The 26,277-nt window shown below is 45.9% G+C and overlaps 1 protein-coding gene across 1 annotated transcript in view; it reads left to right on the top strand.

Annotated features, from left to right (window-relative positions):
• Window positions 1-26,277, top strand: part of GALNT12 (polypeptide N-acetylgalactosaminyltransferase 12) — a 43,603-nt gene that overhangs the window by 6,601 nt on the left and 10,725 nt on the right. The window contains exons 2-6 of the mRNA XM_017887602.1: window positions 9,245-9,414; window positions 12,854-13,043; window positions 18,407-18,592; window positions 21,891-22,008; window positions 23,609-23,785. Coding sequence (XP_017743091.1) covers window positions 9,245-9,414; window positions 12,854-13,043; window positions 18,407-18,592; window positions 21,891-22,008; window positions 23,609-23,785 — 841 coding nt within the window. The remainder of the gene's footprint in view (window positions 1-9,244; window positions 9,415-12,853; window positions 13,044-18,406; window positions 18,593-21,890; window positions 22,009-23,608; window positions 23,786-26,277) is intronic.

Raw genomic sequence — 26,277 nt, 5'->3', positions numbered from 1 at the left:
TGGTCTTGAACTCCTGACCTTAGGTGATCTCCCACCTTGGCCTCTCAAAGTGCTGGGATTACAGGTGTGAGCCACAGCACCCGGCCAAAAGATTTTTTAAAAACTTTTTGTCAAGACTTTTTTGGGTGTATACACCAGGAGGGTTTCCCTAGACATCGTAGTCTTCCATGTTGCTGAAAGTAGAAGTCCTATATTCACTTTTTAGAAATAATTATTTTCTATACTAGTCAGGATTCTTTTGGTTGAAAGTGACTGAAAACCCAATGCGAACTGACTTAAATATAAAAGAAAATATATTGGGTTCTATTACAGAAAAGTCTGGGATGAGAACTCGGTTCAGGTTATTCTTGGCCCTGGATTTAGGGACTCAAATGATGTCATGAGGAAATTATTAATTGGTCAGGCCTGAGGCATGTAACCTTTCCAGGGGTAGGGGTGTGTGTCTGTTTATGTATATGCATGTGCTTATGTATGTTCAGCCCTCCACAAACCACATAGACTGACAGTTGGAAAATTGGCTCTTGAAAGAGAAATCAAGGTGCAGAACAGTGAAGAAAGGAGAAAGGATTCTAGGCAGGTAAGACACAAAAATGTATATTATGATCTCCTTGGCCTGTTCTACGGAGGATATGAGTTGATCCTTTTTTAAAAGACATTTATGTGATAACCTTAATATAAAGATAAAAGAAGATCAGGAGGGGCCAGGCACATTTGGTTATACCTGTAATCCCAGAACTTTGGGAGGCCGAGGAGGGCAGATCACTTGAGGTCAGGAGTTCGAGACCAGCCTGGCCAACATGGTGAAACCCCATCTCTCCTAAAAATACAAAATTAGCCGGGCATGGTGGTGGGCGCCTGTAATCCCAGCTACCTGGGAGGCTGAGGCAGGAGAATTGCTTGAACCCGGGAGGCAGAGGTGGCAGTGAGCCAAGATCCCCCCACTGCACTCCAGCCTGGGCAAAAAAAAAAAGAAATGAAGTTCAAGAGGCATTAACTACATCCATTAATTCATTCATATCCATATAATACATAAATAAATATTCTACTAGCAGAGATTGTTGTAGTCCTTACCCAGTAGAGTTGTTATGAAGGCTACATGAAGTAATGTGTATAAAATGCTTATATGGTGCCTCTCCTGTAGTAAGCACTCAACAAATAGTACTGTTATTACCAGGTAAAGAACAAGGCGTGCTAAAAATACAGAGACAAACACAACTCAGTCTCTACCCTTACAACGCACATGTAATATACCAGAAACGAAGGGAAATGATTGTGTGCTGTGATGTGGCATTAAATCCAGTTCTGAGCTTCCTTTTGTCCTCAAGGCAGAAGTAGAACCCTAAAGTGATCCTTAGCTGTCTTTCTATGATCAAAGGATGCACAGCTTTTTATCAGTCAGGAAAAGGAGAAAGTGTTTTTTTCTGGAAGCAAACTTAGAGACGTTTCAAAAAGATATACAGACCATCTCCAATTTAAGATGGTTTGACTTAAAATTTTTCAACTCTATCATAGTACCCATGCAACCATTCTGGTTTTCACTTTTGGTACATATTTGATAAATTATATGAGATGTCCAACACTTTATTATACAGTAGGTTTGTGTTAGATGATTTTGCCCAACTGTGGACTAACGGAAGTGTTCTGAGCACATTTAAGATAGGCTAGGCTAAGCTGTGATGTTCAGTAGGTTAGGTGTATTAAATGCATTTTCTACTTGGAATGTTTTCAACTTATGATGAGTTTATTGGGATGTAACCCCACCGTAAGTCAAGGAACATTGGGTATTGAACCTCATAAAACAGAATGCCTTTAGGAGATGTTTTCAAAAAAGAAACAAACTATACCAGGACAAGAAAATGAGAAAGGGTAGAGTATTAAATTATTGATCAATGAAGGCATTTGCTATGAGGAGCTAAAGAAATATGATCTAATCTTTAATCTTTAAAAAATGATATTTCTTTGTGATTATGAAAATTATAGTTGTTCATTGTAGGACAATGTTAGAATGCACAAAAATATAAAAAATTAAATAAGAATCAGTATTAATCTCACTTCTTAGAGATCACCATTGATAACATTTTGGCATATTTCTTTCTATTTATTGTTTATGTGTGAACGCCCTCACACATACACGTGGTTGTTTCTTGAACTGGCTATTTGTAGATTTCTACCCTGCCTTTTTGATTTAACATTATAGTGTGACCATTTTCCTTTATCATTAAATATTCTCTAAAAAAGTTATTTTGTTGTTTTACATGGTGCCTCTCATGTAGTAAGCACTCAACAAAGGGTGCAGTTATTACCAGGTAAAGTACAAGGCGTGCTGAAAATACATGGCCGTGATTTCCTCATGCAGCCATACTATACTATATTTTCTTCTTGTTGGACATTGAAATTGTTTACAACTTTTGCTATTATAAATAATGTTACAAAGAAAAAATTTTAGAACAAGCCTCCTTCAGGGTATTCTGATTATTTACTTAGGCAAGAAATGTTTATGTATAGTGATATGAGATCAAAGAAAAGAGAAACATTTTAAAGCTCTGAATATTAATTGAAAAATTACCACAGCCCTTCTTGTGAGTTAGATGACCACAACATGAAGAGCCCCACCTCCGACGTTTCAGAATGGTGAGCCATCAGGCCATTGGTTTTACATGGGAAACATTAAAAAAAAAAAAAAAAGCAGGGCTGACATATAGTTCCAACTCTGTTTTGTCAAGCAGAGAAGAAATAAATTGTCATCCAAAATAGTAGGGATGTGATTTCAGACTAAAGGATAGTTCTTTACATTGAATGCACTTCACTTTGAAAACCTCACTTCACCATCCTTATTATCACTTATTTCTCTTGAACTTGTACATGTGTGAAACAAAGTTTTAGCAGCATCTTAAGAAAAAAAATCTTTATTTTAGGTTTCACAAAAACACTTCTGTTTTCATGTAGTGTGAGCAATTAACTTTTTTCTTTTGTCTTTTCGGTTTTTTTTTTTTTTTTTTGAGACAGGATCTGTGTCACCCAGGCTAGAGTGCAATGGCGCCGTCTCAGCTCACTGCCACCCCCGCCTCCCTGGCTCAAACCATCCTTCCACCTCAGCCTCCTGAGTAGCTGGGACTATGGGTGTGTGCCACCATGTCCAGCTAATTTTTGTATTTTTGGTGGAGACCTGTTTTTGCCATGTTGCCCAGGCTGATTTCCAACTCCTGGGCTCAAGCGATCCTCCCGCGTTGGCCTCTCGAAATGCTGGGATTACAAGTGTGAGCCACCATGCCCTGCCTCGCAGTTAATTCTTTCTGAGGCTCCTGGTGGGCTACAACTCAACACAATCTAGCTTTTCTATGCATCCTGTCTAGTACTCAGGGGCTTCATAATCAAGACAGAGTTATTAATATTTTTATAATACACACACATATGTTTACCATTTGCTATAACATGTATTTGTTGGAGGGAGGATGTTTCTTTTTGTTTTTGTTTTTTTTTGTTTTGTTTTGTTTTGTTTTGAGATGCAATTTCACTCTTGTTGCCCAAGCTGGAGTGCAATGGCACAATCTCGGCTCACTGCAACCTCCGCCTCCCGGGTTCAAGCGATTCTCCTGCCTCAGCCTCCCTAGTAGCTGAGACTATAGGCGCCCACCACCACATTTGGCTAATTTTTGTATTTTTAGTAGAGACGGGGTTTCACTATGTTGGCCAGGCTGATCTTGAACTCCTGACCTCGTGATCCACCCACCTCCGCCTCCCAAAGTGCTGGGATTACAGGCATGAGCCACCATGCCCGGCCCAGAGTGGGGATGTTTTGGTAGATATGAGAAATAATGAGATTGAGGAGGGCATTTGTAAGGGCCACTAAAATTGAGATACATAGCTATAGATCAGAATGGACTTGGTGTTTGGGTGTATCCTTCGCAACATTAGACCTTTTTTTCCTCTTTTTATATTTGTTTTAATTTGGAAACATTTAAACCTGGAGAAAATTTATGAGACTAGCATAACAGACTTCTATAAATCTTCCATCTAGATCCACCCATTATTGTTTTGGCCCATTTACTTACTTTTTCTCTTTCTGTATGTCTACTCTAATATTATACACATTTGGGATTAAGTTACAGAAATAACAGTTCTTTACCTGTCTCTACTTCAGCATGTATTTTCAAAGAACAAGGACATTCTCTCATGATACCATGATGTAATATCAAGTTCAGGATATTTATCCAATATTGGATGTCTATAGCTGTCCCAACTTTTTTTTTTTTTTTTTTTAAAGACGAAGTCTCGCTCTGTTGCCCAGTCTGGAGTGCAATGGAGTGATCTTGGCTCACTGCAACCCTCCTGGGTTCAAGCGATTCTCTTGCCTTGGCCTCCTGAGTAGCTGGGATTACAGGCAGGCACCTCCATTCCCAGCTAATTTTTTTGTACTTTTAGTAGAGATGGGGGTTTCACCGTGTTGGTCAGGCTTGTCTCGAACTCCTGACCTCAGGGGATCCGCCCGCCTTGGCCTCCCGAAGTGCTGGGATTACAGGTGTGAGCCACCGTGCCCGGCCAGCTGTCCCAACTTTTGTAGCAAGATTTTTCCTTCCTAATCCAGTAACTAAGCAAGAATCAGGTGTGACACTTTAATCAGGCCATTGCTGTGCCTCTTTAGCCTCACTCCGTCGGGAACATTTCCTCAGCCTGTCATGGTCTCTTATGACGTTGACATTTTTGAAGAGTAAAGGCCCATTGGTTTATAAAATGTCTCAGTTTGGGTCTGTCAGATACTTTCCTTGTGATTTATTTTATGGTATGTATTACCGCAAAATTTAGTGGCTTAAAATAGCAATAAACGCTTGTTATTTCACATAGTTTCTATGGACTAGGAATTTAGGAGTAGCTTAACTGGGTGGTTCTGACTTGGAATCTCTCTTGAGATTATAGCCAAGATGTCACTTGGGATTTTGATCCCCTGAAGGCATAATTGGGTGGGGCTGGAGGTTCTGATTCCAAAATGGCTCATTCATGTGGCTGGAAAGATTGTACTGGCTGTTGGCAGGAAACCTCAGTTGCTTGCCACATAGACTTCTCCATAGGGCTGCTTGAGTATCCTCACAGCATGGCAGCCAGCTTTCTCCAGAATGGATGATACATTCCATTGAGGAAACAAAGAGGAATCATCAGTGTTTTATGATGTAGTCTTGGAAGTCATACACTGTTTCTCCTGCTTTTCATGTGTGGTAGTTTTAAAATATATCCACAAATTCTCCGATAGCCTCTGTCCAAGAGATGGAGCCGCATTCTCCTCCCTTTGAATGTGGACCAGACTCTATTCTCTGGAGCACAAAGGCTTCCACAGGGTCAGTGCTAAGTTAACTACTTGCATGAGTTGAAAGCCTATGGTGTCTGGGGATTCGACTCCTGGCTGGCTAGGTGCTGGTGGGGATGCCCAGTGTCTTCACCACACCACAGCTTTCATGCTTCCAGCCTGGGCTGGCCTTTTCTCAAGCACCCAGAGCAGGGCCTCCAGATGCAGCAGGGGTGAGTATATAAAGCTGGCGAGAACAGCCCCAGCCCCTATCAGAGATTCTCAGATAAGCCTGTTCACAGCTGAAGGGAAATCATCCCAGTGACAGCAGAGCAACGCCACTGCCAGGGAGCCTTGGAACTTGCTGTAGAGGCTGTCCTGGCATTAGCAAGAGGGACCTGGAACTCATTCCAGGGAAGAGGACCCTGGACTCTGAGAAGGAGAAGAGAAATTGTCCTTATCTTGGTAGGAGGGAAGGCCAGATGGGGAGATGTGATACAGGGATCTTTAGATTCAGATGGCCCACCTGAGCCTCCTGTTGGGTAGAAGGAACAAGCCAGAACCTTGCAACAAGATCCCTCGACACAAAGATCTCAGCCCGGTACACACTAGCAGGTGCTCTGTGAACCGACCAAGTCACTTCACCGTTCTTAGCCTTTAACATGGGAACAATAAATGCTAACATAGGAAGTCGTTTAGAAGGTAAAATGAAGTACTACATGTCATCAATTCGGAGGCGCATTTTTTCCCACATTTCAACACTTCTAAAATTAGCGTGTGTCTTAAAAATCAGTGCATCTTACCATTATGCTAGGCAGCACTTGTCTTTTTTCCCCCCGGTTTTAAGTTTATAGGTACCTGTGCAGGATGTACAGGTTTGTTACATAGGTAAATGTGTGCCATGGTGGTTTGCTGTACAGACCGTCTCATCACCTAGGTATTAAGCCCAGCATGCATTAGCTATTCTTCCTGATGCTCTCCCTCCTCCCACCCCCCACGACAGGTCCCAGTGTGTGTTGTTCCCCTCCATGTATCCATGTGATCTCATAATTCAGCTCTCACTTTTAAGTGAGAACATGTGGTATTTGGTTTTCTGTTCCTGCATTAGTTTGCTGAGGATGATGGCTTCCAGCTCCATCCATATCCCTGAAAAAGACATAATCTCATTCCTTTTTATGGCTGTGTAGCATTCCGTGGTATATATATACCACATTTTCTCTCATTGATGGGCATTTAGATTGATTCCATGTCTTTGCTATTGTGCATAGTACTGCAATGAACATATACGTGCATGTATCTTTGTAGTAGAATGATTTATATTCCGCTGGGTGTGTACCCAGTAATGGGATTGCTGGGTCAAATGGCATTCCTGCCTCTAAGTCTTTGAGGAATTGCCACACTTTCTTCCACAATGGTTGAACTGATTTATGCTCCCACCAGCAGTGTAAAAGCTTTCCTCTTTCTCCGCAACTTTGCCAGCATCTGTTATTTTTTGACTTTTTAATAATAGTCATTTTGATGAGTGTGGGGTGGTATCTCTTCTTATTGGTTCATTAAAGAATGGTGTGTCTTCCAACCCAGGGCTGCTCAACTTTGTTGAAATACTGTAGACTGGAGCACAAAAGTAATTTTCTAAGGTATGACAAAGTTACTATGTGTATTTAAAAGGAGTCCTTACCTGTTAAAGACACATATTGAACTATTTTTGGATGCTACAATATGCTGGATTTTCTTTAGAAATAATCTGGGGCAGAGGGAGTGGTGTTGACATAGATGAATCAAGAGTACAGTGGCGCAATCTTGGCTCACTGCCACCTCCATCTCCTGGGGTTCAAGTGATGCTCATGCCTCAGCTCCCCATGTAGCTAGGATTACAAGCGTGTGCCACCATGCCCGGCTCATTTTTGTATTTTTAGTAGAGATGGGGTTTCGCCATGTTGATCAGGCTGGTCTCGAACTCCTGGCCTCAGGCTCTGAAAGTGCTGGGATTACAGGCGTGAGCCATTGTGCCTGGCCCTGTTCTGCTTTTTTAATGTTGAAATTTCTGGCCAGGCGCAGTGGCTCACACCTGTAATCCCAGCACTTTGGGAGGCCGAGGTGGGCAGATCACGAGGTCAGGAGATCGAGACCATCCTGGCTAACACGGTGAAACCCCGTTTCTACTAACAATACAAAAACAAAATTAGCCGGGCGTGGTGGTGGGCACTTGTAGTCCCAGCTACTTGGGAGGCTGAGGTGGGAGAATAGTGTGAACCCGGGAGGCAGAGCTTGCAGTGAACCGAGATCGTGCCACTGCACTCCAGCCTGGGCGACAGAGCGAGACTCAGTCTCAAAAACAAACAAAACAAAACAAAATTCTAATAGTTAAGTAAAAGAGGAAAAAACAAATACTTTTGTATGCTAAGGGCTCTTCCCTAACTTTTCATGGGGGTCATCATTCCGGTCTCATCCTAAATGTCACCTCCTCCAGGTGCCCCTCCCAGATTACCTGTCCTATAGTTGCTCTCCTTCCCCCTCTGCACTCCTCTGTTTCTCACTTTCATAGTTTCAAAGTTGTTCTCTTTCATCAGTCTCCTTTCCATTTTCCATAGCACTGTCACTTTCTGAATTCCTGATTTGTTTGTTTAGTTGATTACTGTCCCCTGAATATGAGCTCCATGGGAGCAGGGGCCTGGCCTATCTGGCACACAGTAGGTGTTCAGGAAGTTTTTGGTGACTGACTGATAAAGGGCCCAGTAGCACAATGCTGGCATGTGGTAGACAGCAGATGTCAGTTTCCCTCCTCCTCCTGCCTAGTTTGGCATCTTTGCTCCTGTCCTCTTTGATCTGTCATTTAACTTATCTGGGAAGGCCTTGCCTTAGCAACCCAGGGAGCCTGGCTGGTCTCCAGCATTTCATGCCCTTCTTGAATATCTAACTGATCTCTTGGTCTAACCTTTGGCCAGCCCCCAGCATTCAAACTCTGCCCCTTCTGGTATCCCCATGGTGTTGCTCTCCCACCTTGCCATCAGCTACTTCCCACTGATGGTCTCCAGGTACTGCCCCTTAGTCAGTCCCGTGACACTGGGAATTTGTCATCAGTCACTCAGGATAGAATTCTGTGTCAACCAGGGAACCTTCAGTTCAAAGTGACAGCAAATTGCTAAACAAAGAGAGAGCTTATTGGTTCTAATCACTGCCAGTCAGGTCCACTGCTTGCGTTGAGTGGGCTCAGCCCCACCTCACCACATGACTACCACATCTTGGGGGGTGGGTGGCAGTGGGGATTTTAGGGAGGTAACCAGTGTCCTCTGCAGAGTCCTTCCTGGAGTGTTCATAGGTCCTAGCCACAATTCTAGTTTATGTGTTTGGGACACCACCTTTGCTAAGCCTAGACAGTATTGGATGCTGGGAGAAGGTAGGGAGTGGTACAGTGTTACATGAGGACTCAGAATACTGCGAGTGGTGCATGCTGAGATGGAGGTGGGCCGGGTGCTGGAGGAGCATTGAGGAGACAACAACTGCCCGAGATAGGTGGTCCCGGGTGGTTCACAAAGGAGAACAGGCCTGAGCTGGGAGCTTGCCAAGTAGAGAAGGGAGGAAGGGGCATTCCAGGCAGAGGGAACAGTCTGAGCAAAGGTCTGGGAGTGAGATTGGGGCGGAGTGGACAGAGAAGAGGGCGATGGGGAAGAAAGAAGTGCCAATTCCCTGACTTCTGATTCTGCCTGGTTTGTATGTTACTGAAATCCAAAAGTTGCTTAACAGCTTAAAACAATATCACACAGTAAAACTAGGTGGGTATCATGGTTAGGACCTTTCTTGGAGTCTGCTGGGGCCGCTAATGCCAAAAGAGGAGCTCCGGAAGATCTTTCAGTGGATTATGTCCCCTTCCCCAGGGGACCATGAACCGATGTCCTCTTTGTCACTCCATCCCCAGTGCCAGCCTGGGCTCGATCCTCAGTTCCTGAAGTTGCGCTGTATTTGCAGGTGCAAAGAGAAGAAATATGATTATGATAATTTGCCCAGGACATCTGTTATCATAGCATTTTATAATGAAGCCTGGTCAACTCTCCTTCGGACAGTTTACAGTGTCCTTGAGACATCCCCGGATATCCTGCTAGAAGAAGTGATCCTTGTAGATGACTACAGTGATAGAGGTGAGTCCTGGCCAGGGCTCTGGGAAGAGCCTGTCCTTCTGTGGCAGTGTCTGGGAGGTAAGAGTGGGATGCAGGAAGGCTAGAGTAGACCCAGTAAGGATGGGCTTCCTGTGTCCCCCTACACCCAAAGAAGACCTCGGGATAGCAGCCCAGAAACAGCAGGCACGGAAACTGGAAGGAGCGGGGCGTTCAAGTAGGCCCAGTAAGGATGGGCTTCCTGTGTCCCCCTGCACCCAAAGAAGACATCAGAGATAGTAGCCCAGAAACAGCAGGTGTGGGAAACTGGAAGGAGCAGGGCATTCTCTGGGCAGTTTCTGGGACAACCATTGGCCAGTGGAGGTGATTTAGGAGGTGAGGTTGCAGGATGGGCAGGGCCAGATCTGGTAGGGCCTTGGAGGCCGCCATAAGGGTTGAGGCTTAAGTGTGAGCTTGATGGGGAGCTTTGGGGACAGTAAGGTCCAGGTCCATCTGAGGAGCTCACTGAGCTGGCTGTGTGGGGAATGGTCCATGGCAGGGGAGGGGCTGGGTGAGGATGGAGGCAAAGAAGGGTGGAGGGGCCTCTGTGGTGCCCACATGCAGCAGAGTCTTGGCTTGGCCGGAACTGGCAGTGCCAACGGAGTAGCATCAGCCCGTGAATCCTTGGGATCTAGCTGAAGTGAGAGCAGCTAAGCTTAACCAAGGGCAAGTGTCAAGGCTGTAACAGCAGGTAGAGCTGTGGGCTTAGTCTCTACAGCCTGTCTCAAAGGGAAGCAATCCCTGCTGATGGGGCATCTGCTGCCTCAGACACTGCACTTGCTCTGACTTCAAAACTGGCCTCTGTGTGTTCTAATAGGCATGTGCATTGGGCTGTTTTCAAAGACTCAATAGTGACTCACACAAGATAAAAATAGACTTCTCACATCACAAATCTGGTGTGCTAGTCTAGAATGGGTGTGGTGGCTCCTTGGTGGATGGGGCCTCAGCTCCTTCTGCGTCTGTTCCCACCTTCTCTAGGGTGCTCTGCTGCCTTGGTCCTTGTGGACCGAGCTGATTTTTCACCTCCTGCTCACTCTGTTCAACCAGAAGGCTTAAAGGGGAAGGAGAGCTACACCCTTCCTCCCGTGGGCACTGCTTGGAAGTTCTCCACACATCCCATTGAGCTGAGCGTGGTTGCCTGGCCACGTGTAGCTGCAAGGGAGGCTGGGAACTGTGACCTTTATCCTGCTGGCCGTGTGCTCAGTTACAGGTCACAGGAAGAATGGGTTTAAGGCACAAGGAGCAGTGTCTGTGACAGTGTGTAAGCCAGGCTGGGATAAGCCAGGCTGGGGTTTGGTGCTGACTATAGCCTAGAAGGTGTTGGGTTCTGGGGTTAGGGCACCTGGGTCTGAGGCAAGCTTTCCCATGATCCAGTTATAGCGCCTTGGGCGAGTTGCTTGTCTTTTCTGAGCCTCGGTTTCTCACCTGTGAATGAGTCTGTCTGCACCTATCTCAAGAGAATTATAGTGGGGAATAAATGGAATCATGTATAGGACAGAACCTCATATAGCAGCTGGCACATAGTAGGTGCTCATCTACATTTCGTTTTTCCATTTTCCCCCAGGGTTATTTTAAATCTCTCTGTGTAGACACTGGTTCTGGGCCACACTGCATGGGCTTGAATCCCCCTCTAACCCCTAGCGACCATACAACTTTGAGCAATGACCCTAACCAGTTTCAAATTTGGCTTCAGCCTCTATAAAATGGGAATAATAATAGCTTCTACCTTGTAGGATCATCGCGAGTGTTGAATGAGATGAAGAGGGTAATGTGCTGGGTAGGTGCTTGGCATTTAGTGAGCTCTTTTTAGATGATAATTTCTATTTTTATAATGTTTAAAAAGTTGCAAAATAAAAAAACAGCATTTCACAAATATATTAATCTAAAGGCAAAGAGCAGATTATTTATTTTATCATAATGGGATTAAATAGCGCCTCAGCAGGCAGGAATACAGTATGAATTCCTCTGACACATCTCAATTCTCTCATAAAAATGTGAGGCAGTGTGGACCAAGCTTCCCTTCCTGTCATTGTGGGAACTTGGGAAAACAGGCGTGATGTCCCGCTTTAACCTGTAATGAGTTAGGAGGTCCTGCCCTGCCTCCCCTCCCCACCATTTCTGCAGTGTCAGTGTGAGCTTGATGAAAGGGTGTCAGGCCCTCCCAGATGCAGGGAGACAGTTCAAGCAAACATAAAATTAACACTGACAAGATCCATCACGAGTACAGGGCAGCCACGCTGCACTCATGGGTTCACTGGGTACTGTAGCTAATTAGCTTTGCTTGCAAAGTTACCTGCCTTATTCCTGCCATCAACTCATTTGTGGTTATAATTTGGATTTTTTAAAAAATTGGCTGGGCGTGGTGGCTCATGCCTATAATCCCAGCACTTTGGGAGGCCAAGGCGGGAGGATTGCTTGAGCCCAGGAATTTGAGACCAGCCTGGGAAGCATAGGAAGACCCTATCTCTACAAAAAATTTAAAAAGTAGCTAGGTGTGGTGGCGCATGCCTGTAGTCCCAGCTACTTGGGAGGCTGAGGTGGGAAGATCACTTGAGCCCAAGAGGTTGAGGCTGCAATGAGCTGTGATCGCACCACTGCACTCTAGCCTGGCTGACAGAGTGAGACCCTGTCTCAAAAAAAATAAATAAAAATAAAAATAAAAAAATAAAAATCAACCAATGAATGCTTTTATTTATTGACTTATTTATAGACAGGCTGTCACTCTGGTGGCTGCTCTGGGCAGTAGTGGTAGCTTGTAGAATTTGGAGCCGGGTTCCCCTCATGGCTTTTCAACTTACTTACTCTATGAGCTTGGGCAAGTTACTTAGCCTTCCCAGCCTCAGTGCCCTCATCTGTGAAATGGGGATAATGCTAGTAGCTGCCTCAGAGGATTGTTATGAGGATCAGATGGGTTATCTAGAAATCGCCTTGGTGTTACTTGGCACAGCAAGTCCTCTTTAGTTTTAGCTGCTATTATTATTGTTACTACTACTGAAACTGTAAAGTACTCTTGAGAAAATTTCTATTAGCATAACTACTGTTTTTATAAAATTGCAATTAGATGGTTCATGTGTTTTTTGGTTTTTAAATGCTCATGAGTCAAAACTAAAGCATTTTTTGTAACAGCTTTATTGAAATAATTCATTCAGTTCACCCATTTGAAGTGCACAGTTCAACGTGCATGTGTTTTGATGGGGAGCAAATGGTGGTTCTGGAATTCCTCCCCCAACCTCCTCCTGGCCTTCAGAGCACCTCCAGCCTTGGTTCTGGGTGAGGTGAGGATGTCCCAGGTGGCAGAGCAAAGGAGGCTCCTGTCTGTTTCATCTTCTGTTTGGGACAGGGAGGCCCAGAAGGCCCCGGCTTGGGACGAGGCACTCCTCCAAGATTGTCACGGTGACCCCTGTTGCTTTGTTTGCCTCCCTAGAGCACCTGAAGGAGCGTTTGGCCAGTGAGCTTTCGGGACTGCCCAAGGTACGCCTGATCCGCGCCAACAAAAGAGAGGGCCTGGTGCGAGCCCGGCTGCTGGGGGCGTCTGCGGCGAGGGGCGATGTCCTGACCTTCCTGGACTGTCACTGTGAGTGCCACGAGGGGTGGCTGGAGCCGCTGCTGCAGAGGTGCGTGAGCCGCCCACCACGGGAGAGACAGCATGTTACCTGGTGTAGGTAGCATGAGGAACAGACTCATCATGTCACTTGAGAGTTAACGGGTTGCCTGGGCTCAGCTGCTCCTCTGTTACTGGGCAGGAGAGCAGTCCCTGCTTCGTTAGGCTGTTGAGGCTGTTAAATGATTTAATACATGGCAGCTGCTTGGGAGTGCCAGCTGGAGAAGGCCCTGTGTCACTGTTTGCTTTTATTATTTCTTCTTTTTTATTTTTATTTTTTGAGACAGTTTCACTCTTGTTATCCAGGCTGGAGTGCAATGGCGTGATCTCGGCTTACCGCAACCTCCGCCCCAGGTTCAAGTGATTCTTCTGCCTCAGCCTCCAGAGTAGCTGGGATTACAGGCATGCGCCACCACACCCGGCTAATTTTGTATTTTTGATAGAGATGGGGTTTCACCACTTTGGTCAGGCTGGTCTCAAGCTCCTGACCTCAAACTCCTGACCTCAAGCGCGAGCCACCACACCCGGTCTTACTATTCCTTCTTATCTGAGCTTGTTGCAGAAAACCGAGGAAGTATCATCAACCAAGACATTTTTAAAATCCTCAATCAAGTAGAATGGCACTCCTAGAGAATACACATTTCGATGTATTTCTTTCAAGCCGGGCTGACTTATCCCTCACACCCAGGAGGAACCCACATAAATGTTATGTATTTCTTTTAAAATCAGAAGGGAAAAATGAATATCATAATAATGAGTATGTAATAATGAATCTAGCATGGATTGTATTTGTCTTTATACCAGTACAGTCATAAAATATGCTTTTTAATCTGTCTGCTTGTTCTAGAGGAAGGGCCCCTGAAAATTGTAATGTGGCCCTGTTCTCAAGGCCATTGTCCTTGCTGTTCCACGGCATCTCACTCTCACCCACCTACCTTCCGCCATCAAGAAACCACCATCTACTGGGGCCCAATTTTTGTTTCCTTCTGTCTCTTTCCTCCCCATGCTCTGCCTCGTCTCTTTGCCCTTTCTGTTTCTGTGTCATGGAAGTCAGGAGCTGGGCGGGCCAACCAGGAGCTCCCCAGGTGGGAGAGGAAGGAAGGGGTCTTTGCTTGGCTTCCCCTCTGTGGAGCAGGCAAAGGGCTGGAGGGGCAGGGTCTCTGCAGCTGGGAAACTACTTCTCCACAGACGCCAACATTGTGGTTGTTAGGGTTGTCTGGAAGAGCTGAGGACCCACTTGCCTTTCTTTCTGGGTGTGACCCAGCTGCCCCCTGCCCTGCCACTTCCTACTGTCCTGGCTTCTTGTCAGCTGCGGGTGCTATAGCTGTCTCTTTCTCCTCCTCAGCTCTGATGAACTTCCCCAGCAGCAGATTCGAGGCTCCTCTGGCCTGTGATGGAGCTGGAGACTATTTAGAGCACAGTTATGGCCGAGTGCTCCCTCTGTAACCTGGACCAGTGGGATCCCCCTCCTCTGTTCCCCCACTGCACTCATAGATGACCACCTCTACGCAGGTCTGAAGTCATGGGGGGAGGACATTTCTTTCTCTTCAACTGATTAAGGCTTTTAGAATTTCTCTTCATTCCACCCTTTGGACACGGGCCAGCCCCCTCCTTGCCGCATGGCTGTAGATGAGGGGATTTTCCACTTCGGTTGTCTATTAGAAATACCTGGGGAACTTTAAAAAATATATTTTTTAATTTTTAATTTTTGTGGGTAAATAGTAGGTGTATATATTTATGGGGCACATGAGATATTTTGATACAGGCATGCAATACATAATACTCACATCAGAGTAAACGGGATATGCATCCCCTCAAGCATTTATCTTTATGTTACTAATAATCCACTCATACTCTTTTATTTTTATTTTTATTATTTTTTTTAGACAGAGTCTTACTCTGTCACCCAGGCTGGAGGGCAGTGGCATGATATTGGCTCACTGCAACCTCCACCTCCCAAGTTCAAGCGATTCTCCTGCTTTGGTTCCTGAGTAGCTGGGACTACAGGCAGGTGCCACCATGCCCAGCTAATTTTGTATTTTAGTAGGGACAGAATTTCACCATGTTGGCCAGGCTGGTCTCAAACTCCTAACCTCAGTGACCTACCCGCCTCAGCCTCCCAAAGTGCTGGGATTATAGGCATGAGCCACCGCACCTGGCCCAGTCATACTCTTAGTATTTTTTTTTTTAATCTATCTATCTATCTGTCTGTCTATCTATCTATCTATCTATCTATCTGTCTGTCTGTCTGTCTGTCTATCTATCTGTCATACTCTTTTATTTTTATTTTTATTATTTTTTTTAGACAGAGTCTTACTCTGTCACCCAGGCTGGAGGGCAGTGGCATGATATTGGCTCACTGCAACCTCCACCTCCCAAGTTCAAGCGATTCTCCTGCTTTGGTTCCTGAGTAGCTGGGACTACAGGCAGGTGCCACCATGCCCAGCTAATTTTTGTATTTTTAGTAGGGACAGAATTTCACCATGTTGGCCAGGCTGGTCTCAAACTCCTAACCTCAGTGACCTACCCGCCTCAGCCTCCCAAAGTGCTGGGATTATAGGCATGAGCCACCGCACCTGGCCCAGTCATACTCTTAGTATTTTTTTTTTTAATCTATCTATCTATCTGTCTGTCTATCTATCTATCTATCTATCTATCTATCTATCTGTCTGTCTGTCTGTCTGTCTATCTATCTGTCTATCTATCTGTCTGTCTATCTATGACAGAGTCTCGCTCTGTTGCCCAAGCTAGAGTACAGTAGGGTGATCTCAGCTCACTGCAGCCTCTGCCTCCCAGGTTCAAGTGGTTCTCCTGACAGCCTCCCGAGTAGCTGGGATTACAGGCATGCACCATCATGCCAGGCTAATTTTTGCATTTTTAGTAGAGATGGGGTTTCACCATGTTGGCCAGGCTGGTCTCAAACTCCTGACCTCAAGTGATTTGCCCATCTCAGCCTCCCAAAGTGCTGGGATTACAGGCATGAACCACCATGCCCACCCAGTTATTTTTAACTGTACAATTAAATTATTGTTTTTTTTACTATAGTTACTTTGTTGTGCTAGCAACTAGTATGTCTTATTCATTCTTTCTATTTTTTTGTACCCATTAACCATCCCCACTCCCCCAGCCAACTACCCTTCCCAACCTCTGGTAACTATCCTTCTGCTCGCTGTCTATAGAGTTCAGTTGTTTTACGTTTTAGCTCCCACAAATAAGTGAAAACATGCAAAGTTTGTCTTTCTGTGCCTTGCTTATTTCACCTAACATAATGACCTCCAGTTCCATCCATGTTGTTGCAAATGACAGCACCTCATTCTTTTTTACAGATGAATAGTACTCTATTGTGAGTATATGCACCACAAATCCTTTATCCATTCATCTGTTGATGGACACTGAGGTTGCTTCCCAATCTTGGTTATTGTGAATAGTGCTGCAATGAACATGAGAGTGCAGGTATCTTTTCGATACACTGATTTCCTTTCTTTTGGATATATGTACTTAGGAGTAGAATTGCAGGATCATATGGTAGCTCTATTTTTAGTTTTTTGAGGGACTTCCAAACTGTTGTCCATAGAGGTTGTACTAATTTACACTCCCGCTAACGGTGTATGACGGTTCAACCTAGGGAGCTTTTTAAACACAGCAATGCCTGGTCCCATTTGGATCTGACTCTTGGGGCTGGGACCTCAGCTTCTGCATGTTTCAGAAGCTCCCCAGGGGACTTTGGTGTGTACCAGCATTGGGACACATCAGACTGTGGACTGTCCCTAAGGTGGCCCCAGACAGGAATGGTAACTTACCCTTTCCATCCAGGGGCTTTTGGAAATGTGGGAGGGTATTCTTGGTTGTCATGTCAATCAGGTAGGGTTCCTGGCATTTTGTGTATCAGGGAGGCCAAGTATCCTGCAGATCAGCCCTGTGCAGTGGAGAATGGTTCTGGCACAGATGCCAATAGCATCCCTGTGGGTCCTGCACATTCTCCAGCCAGGACTAGGAGTCCTATACTCCAGTGCTGGTACAGCATTCCCCAGTTTTCCCCTTCTTGTAAAAATTAGGCTGTCTGTGGTTCCCACCAGCTTGATCACAAGCCATCAGTTCCTGGGGGAGCTGGCCTTTGCCAGGGGCCAGCTGGAACTTGCCCAGCAGGTCTGATATTGGCCCTTTCAACCTTTTAAATAATGCCCTCAATGTCTTTAAATAAGCGGATGTTGGTGGATACCTAGTATGCAAGTTCCTCAATTTGGGGAACTCACAGATCTGAAACTCTGTCTCACACAACCTGTCCTGAAGAGTGCAATTTCCCCGATAGTTGTCATTCTTACCCCAGAGTGGTATTTCTAATATCCCCTCTGACTTTCTGATGTCATTCTAAGGACACTGAAAGCTTGAGTCTGGTTGATCTCTGTTTCATTGTCCTGTGTGACGTGACTCACACCATTCTAAGGACACTGAAAGCTCGAGTCTGATTGATCTCTGTTTCATTGTCCTGTGTGGTGTGACTCTTAGGAGATTCAGGTCTCAAATTCCAGACAACATTCCTCAAAATGTACTCAAGGAAATCTCATGTTCACATGTGGTCTAGTCTCAGTCCATCTTTCCTGGTGTGGTGTCAAATGCAAAGAAACACGGCCTGGAAGCATGCTGAGGGATGGCCAGATTTGTAATAATGTTGTGGAGAGAACAGTTGAAACCAACACACAGGCTGATACCTGCAAAAGGAAATTATAGCATTTTTCACTATGTGTAATATTTCACAATAACAAAATAAAAAAAAAAATAGCAATAGTTTCAGGTTCTCTGCCAGCCATCTTAGAAACATTTTCCCAGGAAATCCTCACATTAACCCTCTGAATGGATATTATAATTCCAGTGTTACCACTGAGGCCATAGGCTCTGTGTTAGGTGACCACAGGCCATAGTTAGGTGACTTGGCTAATGTCACACAGCAAATAAATAGCACGATTAGAATTTATATTCTAATTCCAAAGCTGACCCTTTGGTCTGGGTATACCTTTGTTCTTAGGAGATAAGTATTTCTTGATGTTAAGATGTTTCATTGTGATTAAACCTCTTGCACTCCTGAGAAATTGAAATCATAGAGTGTTTGGTCAGAATGTCTGTGGAGAGAATCAGAGCATGTTAAAGTCACGGCACTTTTTGTTTTAAAGCCCTCCCTGGCCCCAGATCCCCCCCATGGTGGTCACCTGCCAGGGCTCCGACACGGCTACGGACACCTGGAATAAGAAAAGCAGACCTTTCTCAGGTGGTCCTCCCTCTTTTTGGAAGGAAGACATGAATTCACCCTTGAATTTCCCAATTGTCTTCCTGCTGCCCGTCTGCATAGGAGAGACAGATGGATGTCTTGGGTGCTTTCAGGATCCATGAAGAGGAGTCGGCAGTTGTGTGCCCAGTGATTGATGTGATCGACTGGAACACCTTCGAATACCTGGGGAACTCCGGGGAGCCCCAGATCGGCGGTTTCGACTGGAGGCTGGCGTTCACGTGGCACATGGTTCCTGAGCGGGAGAGGATACGGATGCGATCCCCCGTCGATGTCATCAGGTCAGGAGCTGACCTCTGGGTGACTTGTTTTTTAAGCACGCCTCGTTGCATCTGGCTGACCTGTCAGTGGAGGCCCTCGGGTGGAATGATTAGCTGTCAGCTTAACTACCTCTCCTCTTCCCACTTTTTTGCCTAGAATATTTGTTTATTTTTATTAAACATGTCTGCTACACAAGTCAATTTTATATCGGTATATTTTATTTATTTAATTTTTAAATTGTGGTAAAATATGCATCATAGAGAATTTACCATTTTAACCATTTTGAAGTATGTAATTTTAGGCTGAGCATGGTGGCTCATGCCTATAATCCCAGTACTTTGGGAAGCCAAGGTGGGAGGATTGCTTGAGTCCAGGAGTTTGAGACCAGCCTGGGCAACATAGCAAGAACCTATCTCTACAAAAAAATAAAGATTAGCCGAGCGTGGTAGTGTATATCTGTAGGCCTAACTAGCTGGAAGGCTGAGATAGGAGGATCACTTGAGTCGAGGAGTTCAAGGCTTTAGTGAGCTATGATCACGCAATTGCACTCCAGCCAGGGTGATAGAGCAAGACCCTATCTCTATAAAAAATAAATTAATTAAATCACGCAATTTTAGTGGCGTTGAGCACATTCACAGTATTGTGCAAACATAATCTTTACCTGTTTCCAGGGCTTTTTCATCATCCCACACAGAAAATATCCCCAACTAAGCAATAACTTTCCATTCTCCCCTTCCCAGCCCCTGGGAACCTCTGTTCTTTCAGGCGCCCCATGTAAGAGGAATCATACGATATTTGTCCTTCTGTAATTGGCTTCTTTCACTTAACATCATGTTTTCAAGCTTCCTAGAGAACATCATTCCTTGTGATGGCTGAGTAATATTCCTTTGTACATATATGCCACATTTTGTTTATTTATTCTTCTGTTGGTGGACACTTGGGTTGTCTTTTGGTTATTGTTAAATAATGCTGCTGTGAACATCGGTGTACTTTTATCTGCTTGAGTCCCTGTTTTCCGTTCTTTCGGGTATATGCCTAGGAGGGGGATTGCTGGTCATATGCGCATTCTTGAGGAAACATCATTAGGCCCCTTTGACCTGGGGTGTGGGTGGATCCATGGCAGGTGGAAGAGCCCGCTCTGGCCAGTGGGTGAGTCAAGGTCTGAGTAGAGTGGGCCCAAGGGAGGCTCAGCAGCTCTCATTCTGGAGGTGTTGAAGTGATAGCCTTGCTTCTTCCTCCCCTTCCAAGTTCAGAAGCAAGTGGGAGATAGATGTGGGAGTTGGGCAGAAGGAGGTCAGGACTTCAGCCTCACCACTGGTGTGTTGAACCGGAAGGAGGCTCTTAGTTCTACATCCACATTTGGCAGTTGGGCTTCTGAATCCTTTCACCAGAGTCCTGACCTTAAGATGACCTGCTGCTGGCTGGAGTGGAGCAAGCGAGGAGAGTGTCCAGAGATAAGGCTGGAGAGATGGGTGGGGCCAAGGGAAGGGGTTTGGACCTGACCCTGAGCAGATAGAAGCCACTGAAGGGATCCGAGCAGGAAGTGACCTGACCATGTGCTGCTTGCCATGTGGTGAGGGCCCTGGAGGGACCATTTTGGACAGGGATACCATTAGGAGGCTCTGCAGTCCTCCAGGTCGGAAACAATGGTTCAGGAGATGGTGGGCACTGTGGATTCCAGAGATGTTAAGATGGAAGAATTGGGAGAAACTGAGTGGGAATTGGGGAAGGAAGGAATTGAGAATGGCACCCAGGCTTCTGTAGGAGCCCTTAGTGAGAACATCCTGCTCAATCCCTCACTGAACAGGTTTGGAAACTGAGACACAGAGTAGGAGGCTCTAATCCAGGCTACTTAGGCAGCCTGTCATGAATTCATGGGGGGCCATGAATTCTGATTGACCACCCTTACCCCACATGCTCAGAGCACCTATCCTCCCCATCCCATAATATCCCTGTGCCTCAGTTATCTCATCTGTGTAATAGGTACCAGCCTGCCTGTTTCCTAGATTTTTAGGATAAACACACATGAAGGTGCTTTGTATTCTAGAACCTTCCCTCCCACTGGGGATGTTGCTGTTGTCTTCTCAGTTGACCCCACGCTTGGAGTCCAGGGCAGGCCCCGATGCTGGAGGATATTAACATTTTCAGCGGTTGTGCTCTCAATGTTCTCTTTCCCTATTTCTTTTTTTTTTGAGTTGGAGTCTCGCTCTGTTGCCCAGGCTGGAGTGCAGTGGCACGATCTTGCCTCACTGCAGCCTCTGCCTCCTGGATTCAAGTGATTCTCCTGCCTCAGCCTCCTCAGTAGCTGGGATCACAGGTGCCCACCACCACACCTGGCTAATTTTTCTATTTTTTTAGTAGAGACAGGGTTTTGCCATATTGGCTAGGCTGGTCTCGAACTCCTGACCTCAGGAGATCCGCCCACCTCAGCCTCCCAAAGTGCTGGGATTACAGGTATGAGCCACCGCACCCAGCCCTTTCCCTATTTCTGCATTCATCCTTTTGCCTGTGCAACTCCGGGGCGTGCTGACCTTACATTGTTCTGCTGTGTAGGCTGGAAGCTGTGGGCCGTTTCTGAAGTCAGTGCTGGCTTCCAGATAAACCTGGTGGCGGGTGGGGGGAAACAAGGCTGGCTAGCTGGGTCCTGGTGGGGGAAACCACTCGAGCAGGAGAGGACCTGGCCCTCCTGGTGCTTTCAGATGCCAGAGTTGCCTTTAGGGTCTTCTGCGTACTGGCCTCTCCTTGGTATCTGTGAGTTCTTGCCTTGTGAGATCACACCTCCTCAGATGACCATGGCCTGGAGCCTCCCTTCCTCTTGGAATGTGGTCTCTTGCTTCTCTCTTCTCCTTGTACTCTGTGCTTCTAAATGTCCCTGGATTTCTCCCACCCTTAAGCCTTTGCTCATGCTGGAGAACCATTCCATTTCCCTTCTTCTTGGCTAACTGTCCTTTGTCCTGCAGACCTTGCCTCCTCCAGGGAACCTAGTCCTACCCTTTTGCCCCTGCCCTCCTCAGTGTTCCCCCAGGACCCCGGCTGACTTTAGTTAACATATTTAGCACACACAGAGTACCGTGTGCTAATACTGTTGAGCAGTACTCAACAGTGCCTGCTGAGAAGCCTGGGAGCCACCTCAAGGCAGGGACTATAGGGTACATCAGTGCTTCCAGGCCCAGCCTAGTGTGGGGCATGGAGGTGAAGGCAGGGTATGCTTAGAGATGATGGATGAACAGATGAAAGGGCTCGTGGTGGGAAGGTAGTTGGATAACTGTGATGGTTTCCTGCTGCCTACAGTGAAATATGGATGTAACACTTTTTTAGGTCTCCAACAATGGCCGGTGGGCTGTTTGCTGTGAGTAAGAAATATTTTGAATATCTGGGGTCTTATGATACAGGAATGGAAGTTTGGGGAGGAGAAAACCTCGAATTCTCCTTTAGGGTAAGTATTCCAGTCTTCTCTTTGGACATGTTCTTAACTGATTCTCTCTTTGGGAATGATGGGATTTGCTGTGAGAGCCTGGTGGGCCCTGGAAGATGATGACATGCATACCCTATAAACATGCTTGCCTTCTTGTTTCAGCTCTTTAAAAAGCGCTCTTTTACTAGATTTGGGGCCAGAAAGGGCCTTGCAAGGCACGTAGTTCTCTCTCACTTTATGGAAAGGAGGAAATGAAACCAGGAGAGAGGTGACTTGCTCAGGGTTAGGTTCCTCCTGATCCTGTCTTCTGGAGCCTTTATTTGATTAATTCCTTATGAAGTGGCCTCTTTATTTAGCACAGTGGCTTTCAAACTTTGACAGATGTGAAAATTTCTTTTTTTTTTTTGAGACAGAGTCTCGCTCTGTTGCCCAGGCTGGAGCGCAGTGGCATGATCTCAGCTCACTGCCATCTCGGCCTCTCGTGTTGAAGTGATTCTCCTGCCTCAGCCTCCTGAGTAGCTGGGTTTACAGGCATGTGCCGTCACGCTTGGCTAATTTTTGTGTTTTTAGTAGAGATGGGGTTTCACCCTGTCAGCCAGGATGACCTCGAACTCCTTACCTCAGGTGATCCACCTGCCTCGGCCTCCCAAAGTGCTGGGATTGTAGGCATGAGCCACCGCACCCAGCCAACACATATAAGAATTGCTGGGTAAACTTGTTAGAAAGACAGATTGACAAGCACAATCTAGAAAGCCAGATTTGATAGCTTTAGGGTGGGACCAAGATTCTGCTTTTTGTAACAAGCCTATCTACTGATGCTAGTCTACATGGCCCATGGAAACCATATTGGAAAACTCCTAGCATTTCAGTAGATTTTCCAGTTAATGAAGTCTTACATTTTAAACATCAAAACTTTGTGTGAATGTTGGTGCTTTTCAGTGGAAAATTAAGATTTTTAATAATATTTTATATGGTGTTCTGCCCTCATAAAAACTGTGAATAAACAAGAATTTGGCCTTCTACTGAGGACTTACACCCTCCATAATAAGTACCAGATGCTGGGCTTGGTTGTCCCATCTTTGGGAAAATGAGATGTTCAAGGCCATCGGTCCCGGTGTGAGATGGGCTCAGATGCCTCCGCCTGTTGAGTCTTTGGGTGTGCTTTTAATGGTCTCTCTGCCTCTTCCCTAGGTGTCAGGCTGCTCTACCTGTTTCTAGAAGCTCTTCCTTTCCCCCTTCCAAACCTCTCTTCTTCCTTGCTGCTTTCCTATCTTCTGTGGCTAGGAGATCAGGTAATCAAGCCTGTGTTTTCTGTAATGAGTAAGTGGGTTGCCAGTGAGGTCTCTGTGGATGCTCCTGTGAGTCAAGTGCATGAGCTTTAGTGCATGGACTTTGGGGTCTTGGTTCCCACAGCTTATTTATTTTGGGAGCTGCTTTCTTGCTCTTTACCCACATTCTGTGTCACAAGTGTGCTGGGTAGGTGGCCTCCTGCCGATGGAGGCTGAGCATCTTGGCAGCATCCATCATGCCTTGTGTGTGCCTGGCGTCCTTGCTGCAGATACTGTGGACCTGCAGCTCATCCCCTGCTCACCACCTGACCTCTCCTTTTCTCTGTGTGCAGATCTGGCAGTGTGGTGGGGTTCTGGAAACACACCCGTGTTCCCATGTTGGCCATGTTTTCCCCAAGCAAGCTCCCTACTCCCGCAACAAGGCTCTGGCCAACAGTGTGCGTGCAGCTGAAGTGTGGATGGATGAATTTAAAGAGCTCTACTACCATCGCAACCCCCATGCCCGCTTGGTGAGTGCCTCAGCCCACCTGCACTCCATCTGGCTTCATCTGAACAACAGCAGCTAATCGTGGCTTCCCCAACATAGTCAATCGGGTTCCAGAAATAGGGAATAATTTGGGTGCTCAGATACGAGTATGGGGAGAATTTATTCCTCCATTTATAATAATTATATGCAGTCAAATCTTGTTATTTACAACTGTTATATTCCATAAAGCCACCACAAATACTGAATTCGTGAAAATAGAGCCATTGCTCTTGGGGAAATACAGGGCTAGGTTCCTGCCAGCCTTGCGGCACAGTTTTGCCAGCAGATCAATACAGAACCTTGTTTTCCGTGTGTTTCTGTTCAAAGACACCTATTTAACATATATCGTTGCATCATTAACATTGCACTCATGGCTAACAGCACGATAACTCATGCCAGAATGAAGCTTACCTAGCACGTGTTATTTTCTCTTCATCACAACCTTCTTGCATTTAGGAACACTAGATGGCACTTCAGCACTACGATTGGAGGACACTCTAGAATAGCTGGTGCAGTCACCAATACAAAGCAGAAAAAAATGTGGTGCCCAGTAGACGGTGAAAAGGACAGTGGTTTACAGGATGAGAGCTGAAACAGGAAGGCGGTTGCCCTTGTTCTGCGTCACCTGAGAATGGGAATGTTGGGCAACTCAAAGTTTGTGTCCATGAATGTGTGTGAAAATTAGAAAACACCACAAGTATTGATTTGGAGGTTACAAATCAATTTTATTATAGCATGTAGGGAAATTCACAGTTACAGAACCAGTAAATAATGAGGCTGGACTGTACCAACATAGACAGTTGGGGATACCTGGTGCCACAGGCCAGGCATTGTCCATGTGTTATGGTTTTCTTCTTTGTAGCCAGTAGGGGTGAATCCACAAACACAGGGTACAAGTTAAGGCACAGTTTTTTACCTTAAAGCTATTGCTTAGGGACACACCCACCTTATTAGTTAGGGGTCTGTTACCTCCCTCTAGAGACTTCTTCTTAGCACCCTGGAAGCTTCCCCTTTCTAAAACAGGGAGTCTGTTCTGCTTCCATTTCCAGATGGAAGGACTACTGGAGAGTGGCCCAGGCCCCTGCTGCTACTATTTCTCACCATATGTCATGGTCATGGAAACGCCCCCATTGCCCAGCATAACAGATGCCCATCTTCCTCCTCACTCAGAGGACTTGCTGGGCCCATCTCTCTGAATGACAGTGAAGGTGTGCCTGTAGTTGCTGAAGTCTCAGCTCTGTGGGCTTGCTCCTCTGGGTCCCAGCCACACATTGCAGTGACACTGGCCCAACCACCCACTGCACTGAGCCTGTCGGAGGCTGAGGCTCAGCCCAGACTGTGTCCTTCCTCAGAGCTATTTATCTCAGGGACTTGTTGCCTGGTCCAGATCCTTGTTCTGCCTCCACCTCAGGGACCACTGTGGATGAGGGATCTGCCTCTTATTTCCCAGATCTTGGGTTTCACATGCAACACAGTCCACTGCGTCTGCCCTAGCCAGCTCTGCATGACCCATGGCAGGGTGCCTGCTCGCCCTGCATTTGCGTAGCTAGTAGGGCTTTTTGGCAACACAAGAAGGTCTTGCTCTAAGGCTTCTCATCAGGCCACTTCATGGAAGGCTCTTCTGAGTCCTTCCAGCAACCCTGCAGGGTAGCAATAAAATTCTCATTTTATAGATGAGAAAACTGAAGCTCAGAGAGAAGCTGTTGGAAGGAACTTGTCCAGGCCCCATAACTGATAGGAGGTAGAACTGGGCTTGAGGCCTGTACTCTGCAGCACACCTCTTGCTCTGCTCTGCAGAGCCCATGGGCTCTCAGTCAGACTCCCACTCAGCCCCTCTCTGGCTCTGGGCTCCACAGTCATTTGCTTCTTCCTCCTCTGTCTTGCCCAGCACCATACAGTAGAAGCACCCACTCTTTCCTCATGCACAGTCTGGAACCCATAGTTCCCTTTTCCTGAGGGTCCCCAGAGAATATTTTAGGGAGGCACTGAATGCACCCTTAGGCTGCATGCCCAAGGGCTGAGTGCTAAATGGATCCTTTGCTGAAGCTGGGGGCACAGTGACTCATCAATGACAGACCTCTGGGAAATAGCAGAAATCTGAAATCTTATTCAAACATTTACTTATTATTACCATTTTGTTCAATATTTAACTTGTCAGCTTTTAATTGTTTAACATGACAGTGCAGGTACGGTAACATTTCTGCACTCAGCATTTTTCTAGTGGCTGCACGTTTGCCATACTAAATAGAGGCTTGCTGTATTTAAATATTCAAAAGCTCTCAGTCATTAGTTTTGTCCATAAAACCAAACTTGCACAAGTATTTCTTATTGCTTATTTCATATTAGTAACATGATTATATCTAGAATATTTACCTGTGTTTGAAAGTGGATATTCAGGTATTAGTAGTAAACCGGAAAGTCACGGCATATGTCTCGGTGAAACTGACATTTCCCCGGTTGGGTTTCAGGATGACC

This window comes from Rhinopithecus bieti, unplaced genomic scaffold (genome assembly GCF_001698545.2).
Source record: "Rhinopithecus bieti isolate Rb0 unplaced genomic scaffold, ASM169854v2 scaffold_16773, whole genome shotgun sequence".
Classification (NCBI taxonomy): domain Eukaryota; kingdom Metazoa; phylum Chordata; class Mammalia; order Primates; family Cercopithecidae; genus Rhinopithecus; species Rhinopithecus bieti.
Note: the sequence above shows the minus strand (reverse complement) of the source record. Positions and strands in the feature narration are given on the sequence as shown.